At 41.2% G+C, this 6559-nt stretch overlaps 1 protein-coding gene across 1 annotated transcript; it reads left to right on the forward strand.

The window, feature by feature from the left end:
• The first annotated feature begins 361 nt into the window (after positions 1-361).
• On the forward strand, positions 362-6336 carry GFAT (putative glucosamine-fructose-6-phosphate aminotransferase). Its single transcript, XM_086780815.1, has 11 exons — positions 362-827; positions 1389-1561; positions 1847-1973; positions 2064-2209; positions 2307-2471; positions 3798-4155; positions 4250-4500; positions 4591-4705; positions 4807-5062; positions 5192-5360; positions 5518-6336. The coding sequence occupies exons 1-11, from the start codon at positions 581-583 to the stop codon at positions 5599-5601; spliced, it is 2091 nt and encodes a 696-aa protein (XP_086636941.1). The 5' UTR covers positions 362-580; the 3' UTR covers positions 5602-6336.
• Positions 6337-6559: the final 223 nt, after the last annotated feature.

The following is a 6559-nucleotide window of genomic DNA, read 5'->3' on the forward strand; positions in this document are numbered from 1 at the left end:
TTCAATCGCGGGCTCATCTTAAACCTCCATTTTTGTGTGAAGAGATTGGAAGGGCATAAAAAAATTTCCCCAAAATTTTGCTATTTTGGAAGGGAAACCGAAGAAAAAATCCCCAAAATTGTGCTTTTGAAAGGGTCTATTTTGGAAGGGAAACCTAAGAAAAAATCCCCAAAATTGTGCTTTTGAAAGGGTCTAACGCTTCTTTTCGAAGAAAAAGTCTCCTTGGAAATTCTAGAATTCCTATTAAAATTTTCATGTTTTTTTTAAATATGATGATTGAAAAACGCGTAAATTAATGGATTGACATTTTCACACTTTTTGACGGTTGACTGAATTACTGCTGAAGAAACTGATAATTAATGGGGAACAATAAAAGAAAAGCAAGGCCGGACGTCCTCATAGCCTCCTCCTCCTCCTTGGCAGCGCCAATTCGCCATCGCCACACTCCGATCGAAGCTTCTCTCTTCACCCTCGCCAGCGCCAAACCAAAACAGTTCCGTGGTGTCGCTGCTTGCCGCCGTTCTTTCATTCTCGACATCGCCAAACACATCCCTCTTTCTCCTCCTTTTCTACCCTCGCCATGTGTGGCATCTTCGCCTACCTTAACTACAATGCCGCCCGCGAGCGGCGCCACATAGTGGAGGTTCTCTTCAACGGCCTGCGGCGCCTGGAGTACCGCGGCTATGACTCCGCCGGCATCTCCCTCGACGCCGACCCCTCCCTTCACCCCTTCAAGCTCTCCTCCGGATCGTCCTTGCCCTGCCCTCCCCCCCTTGTCTACAGACAAGAAGGCAAGATCGAGAACCTTGTCACCACCTTCTACAACGGTAAGTGCATTTTCCCATAGGCTGTTGGGGTTTCACATGAAAATTATTCCGTGACTGTTTTCGCTCAATTTTGGCGACCTTCTGGTAAAATTTGAGGGTTCAGACAACATTAAACTGTGAAAAATTAGAGTTTGCTTTCTAATTAGGGTTTCCCAGGCTTAATGAAAGACAAACTTTCTTTACAGGAAAATTAGAGTTTCCCAGGTTTAAAGGAACATTTTTCTGTTGTGGAATTTAGGGTTTTAAGCTGAGAAAAGTAGGGCGTCCAGTATTGCGGTCAGGGCTTAGCGCAAGGTCAAACTCGTGAATTCAGAGCTAGCAAGATCAAATTTGAGGAAACTAGGGTTTTCCAGGCTTGAACTGAGATAATATTTGTGAAAGTTAGGGTTTTCAAATCGTATAGGATTTCCTTATCAGTGTCTTGTTGGAAAAGCTGTGGATCTGTTATGATGGAGCTTTGTTTCCATACTTTTGGTTTCTGCAAATTGGGATAATTTGTTTCCTATTTTTGCAAAGGATCTTTGCGCACAAGTTACATTTTTGGTGTGTATTGCTTAACAGAGGCTGATGTAACGGACTTGGATCTGCAAAAATCATTCCAGTCTCATGTCGGCATCGCCCACACACGATGGGCCACACATGGGCAACCATCTCCTACAAACAGCCATCCTCAGACCTCAGGGGAGGGAAACGAGTTCCTTGTTGTCCACAATGGGATCATAACAAATTACATGGTATGGTGCACAACCAAACCTACATTAATAGTGCATCATCTATCAAGCGATCTCCCATCATTCGCACACATGCATGTGTGCACATTGCTGTATCTACAAGCTGTACAACAATTAATCTACATTTTTCACTCAAAAATCAGTTTGATAAATGGATTCTTCAAACCTGCAAAGCATTAAGACACAAACACCGAAAGTCTTATGTAAAAGATAGGCAAAATGTGCATGTAATGTTGTTTTATTTCCTTCATTGATTTACAGCAGCCAGACCTCGTCTTTGTAACACAGGTCCTAAAAGAGACCCTCCTGCGGCATGGATTTCATTTTGAATCCGAAACAGATACGGAAGTCATTCCTAAGCTGGCCAAATTTGTACATGACAGCCTTAGAGAAGATCTAGCAAATAATGGAGGAGGTAACTTGCAGGATGTGCTTGGAACAAAATGCTCGTCTCTTATAGAAACACTTACAGTACAATGCTGATGTTTGTCTTTGTGGTTTGCAGGTGAGAAGGTTGTCCCATTCACTCAAGTAGTGATGGAGGTGATGAGGCAACTCGAAGGAGCATATGCATTGATTTTCAAGAGTCCATATTATCCTAATGAGTTGGTTGCATGCAAACGTGGGAGTCCACTTCTTCTTGGCGTGAAGGTAACTAATTCAAGCTCAGCTTTCTACTTGTACTCTGGGGAAAAGGGCGTGGGGTGATGGGGCATTTTTTACAGAGAATGAGTAAATTCTTTTGCAGGAAGTTGGAGACAAGAGGTCAGACACTTTTGTTGAAAGCGATCTACTCCTTGCCAAGGATCATGGGAAGCCCAAAGAGTACTTCTTAGCCAGTGATGCAAATGCAATAGTTGAACACACGAAAAGAGTACTTGTTATTGAGGATAACGAGGTAGTTCACATGAAGGTAGGGTCAAAAAAACATGACTTGATTGTCATCCACATATTTAAGTTGAAAGCCTTTAAAGCAACTTCATTATGGTTTCTACTTCACAAATGAATAAGATTAGGAAGGCAGATTATCCTCCTCGCAGCAAATATTTGACACACTGTTGTGCTTTGTCAAGTGCTTGGCTTCTTGAGAGGTGCTTTTTGGTAGGTGGAGAGTACATCGCACGCTTGCCTGCCAAGAGTTTTGTTGAAATTTTTCATTAAAAAAGGTCTACCAAAAGTATAGCAGAGTGCACAGTGAAGTGAAAACTAGTAATTTATGGTTATAATTAGTTAGGTTGTAGGTATCTCTAGCCATCCATACAAGCATGCTTCTGCATAATAGCTTGCTTTAATGTCATTCAGGAGGTTTGAAGCTTCAGCAAGTATGCTCATTATGATTTGATTGTTATCCAAAGCTAGTGTAAGAGTCGTCACGTGGATGTGTTTTCCCCTACTCTTACTTACCGGTAAGGATCTTTCATTCTTTTTACCTGCTGTCTAGGTGGGATAGTTGGTAGCTGATAGAAGCAAGAGACTTTAAGTGAAGTAGTCGGCCAGCTGCTATTACTATTTTGGAAACCAAAAACTAGGAAACAAAGAACGGGTACAAAACAGGACCAGAGTGGCAATTTAATATAAACTGCAATTTTTTCATAGAAGGTATTTATTGAGCTTCTTAATAGTACAAGAATTAAAGGCAAAAGGAAGGGAAAGAGTGGAGAAAGAAGAGGAAGTCTTAGAACTAGCACTAGGAGGAAAATAAGAACCTGAAAGAGTAGCAGCAAATTTTTTTCAGGCAAGTGCCTCTTCCCACGCATTTTTAACAATAACAGCTGTTTTCTGATGAGTTTCTTGCAGAAAGGACTATTTCATGCCACAGCATTTTCTTGCTGTCTCTTCCTGCTGTACTGTACCCATTTGCTGCTTCCAAGTTCCCTCTCCAAAGGGTAGTGCAATGGGAGAAAACCAACCTGAAAACTGATCAGCCATTGATGTGTCAATGTTGCTTTCACAAGTAAAAAGAACATGACTTTTGTGCGGTATGCAGCAAGTGCATTTGCTGCTGCTGTTTGTACAGTTATGGTATAGGAGGTGTGGATGATGAAAAGCAAAGGATTTCTACCAATGCTAGCTAGATTCATATCATTATTAATCAATCCCTTTCATGTCTGTACTAGGTGTATTCTCTGTTACTGGGATTTACCTAGCGATTACAAATGGATGTGAGTGATGGAACTGAACTTAGTAAGATTTTTTCAGAAGGTTCTGACAAATAATTTTTGAACCCTGAATGCTTCAGGATGGCATGGTGTCAATGTTCAAATTTGAATTCGACAAATCTAGGAGCATTGGTGGGATGCTTCGACCTGCCTCTGTTCAACGTGCGCTTTCCACGTTAGAGATGGAAGTTGAGCAGATCAAGAAGGGTAATTTTGAGCATTACATGCAAAAGGAGATACATGAGCAACCCGAGTCACTCACAACAACCATGAGAGGGAGGCTTACACAGGGAGAACTGAAAGCTAAGGGGGTTCTTTTGGGTGGTTTAAAAGATCACCTCCGGACTATTAGACGGAGTAGGCGGATAATTTTTATTGGTTGTGGTACAAGCTACAATGCAGCCCTGGCATCAAGGCCCATTGTTGAGGAACTTTCTGGTAATTAACCTTTTTGCTCCTCTTTATCATCTTCAAATGCACTGCGTTTAAACAGCAAGTATCAAATTTATGAGAAGTTCTTCTTCAATGCTAGGTGTTCCTGTAACCATGGAGATAGCGAGCGACCTGCTTGATAGACAAGGCCCTATTTATAGAGAGGATACAGCTATCTTTGTGAGTCAATCAGGAGAAACTGCAGATACTCTCCAAGCACTGGAGTATGCTCGATCAAATGGAGCCCTTTGTGTGGGTATCACAAACACTGTAGGCAGTGCAATCGCTCGGGGAACCCATTGTGGTGTACACATCAATGCAGGATGTGAAATTGGTGTAGCCAGCACTAAGGTTAGATTCTGCCCTGACAATAAGACTCAGCTCGAAACCTCATTAGGCTCTCAAATATGACCAAGTTTATCATTTGTTTCCTTGGTACAGGCATATACAAGTCAAATTGCTGTAATTATCATGCTGGCTTTGGCCCTAGGGGATGATTCTTTATCAAGTCAGCAGAGGAGAGAAGCTATCATTGATGATCTTTTCAGCTTGCCAAGTAAACTTGAAAACACTTTTGAAGGGTTATAGTAAGCATAGCAACTCTTTTTTGTTGAAAGTTGGTGCATTTATGCTGATTGGGCTAGTTCACTTTTGCAGGTAAAGTTCGAGATGTTCTGAAACTTGATCATGATATGAAGGAGTTAGCTAAGCTCTTAATGGAGGAACAGTCATTACTAGTGTTTGGGCGGGGCTATAATTATGCAACTGCGCTGGAATGTGCCTTGAAAGTGAAGGAGGTTTCACTCATGCACAGTGAAGGGATTCTTGCCGGGGAGATGAAGCATGGGCCCTTGGCTCTTGTTGATGAAACGCTGCCCATCATTGTTATAGCCACCCGCGATGCCTCCTCAAGGTAACAGTTCTTTGTGTTTATGTCAGTGCACAACATTTTGGCAGCCTTTGTGTTTATGTCAGTGCACAACATTTTGGCAGCCAGGAAAAGTTATCTGACCAATTATGGTTCTGGTCTGCCTTTGTACAGCAAGCAACAATCAGTCATACAACAGCTGAAAGCTCGGAAAGGAAGGCTGATAGTAATGTGCACAGAAGGCGATGCAGCATCCATGTGTCCTGATGGTACATGCCGTGTCATTGAAGTTCCTCAAGTACAAGATTGTCTCCAGCCAATAATAAACATCATTCCTCTCCAGGTTTGTGACTGTATGCCATGCATTAAGAAGAACTTGCCTGATGCTTCATTCACATGCCCTGCTGTTGCTTTTGCATGGCTCTTATAAATTCATGGACATTCTTGGTTCTGGTTTTAAGCTGGATCTAACTTCTTTGTATCTTTTTCCTCAATCACAGCTCCTAGCCTACCATCTTACAGTTCTGCGCGGGTACAATGTGGACCAACCCCGAAACTTGGCCAAAAGTGTCACAACACAGTAGATTGAGGTTCTCATTTGAGCCTCTTCTTAACCCGTTCTGGCTACTCTTGTCACTCACATTAAGTGAGCACACACAAACAACCCTTCTGCTGGGTTTTGTCACAGGAAAGTGGGCCATAATTCTTTGCTAAAGTACACCATTCTTTCTTTGTTTCTGATAATGGTTCATGTTTGTCTCCATATCTTGGAGTGGAGTTTTTGTGCTTGAGCAATTTAAAATCATTTCTGATCATACGTTTCTGGTAAGGTTCCCAAGCAAAGAAAAGAGTTTATTTGGAATTTAAAATTATGAATTTCTTCCCCTCTCTCTCTTTCTGTCTCTGTCCCTCCTGTTACTCTCTTCAATTTTGATTATGAATCTTCAATAAATTTAATCGGTTAATCTATACCTACTTTGTTTGTTATTAAATGTCCATGGATGTATTAATGAGGAAAAAGGATCGTTTTAAAAAAAGCATTTGAATCTTTATTCAATGTAACATAAATCAAAACTTGGTGACGTTATTTGGAGGCAAGGTAGAGCCATTTATAACCTACAATATCCTATTACAAGAAAAGAGCACCCTATTAGACTTGTTTGTGATTTCTGGATGATGCCACCAATGCTCAGACATCTTCAAGCACTCGTAACTTGTACTTCTTCATGAAGCAGCTTGAACAAACTATACTTTTGTATCATATTGATCAAATGGCTTTCTAAACATTGATTTCAAATGATGATACCAGCTTGGGATTACTTTGTAAAGTTTCATTTTCTTCATGCAAGACAATCCCTTCCAACCGGTTCAATGCTTCTAAGTATTGTAAACCCTTTTTGGAAGCCACTCTGTGCTTCACTTTTTTCTTGTTTTTAATGGTGATATAATATGTTGGCTAGGTATTTGATTCGAGCTTTGCCAAAATCACAATCTTTCCAGTAACAGTGGGTATGATCCAGAGATCTCTCCTCCATTTATAAC

This window comes from Cibotium barometz, chromosome 42 (assembly GCF_041138505.1).
Source record: "Cibotium barometz isolate CiBa-2024 chromosome 42, ASM4113850v1, whole genome shotgun sequence".
NCBI classification, from domain to species: Eukaryota; Viridiplantae; Streptophyta; class Polypodiopsida; order Cyatheales; family Cibotiaceae; genus Cibotium; species Cibotium barometz.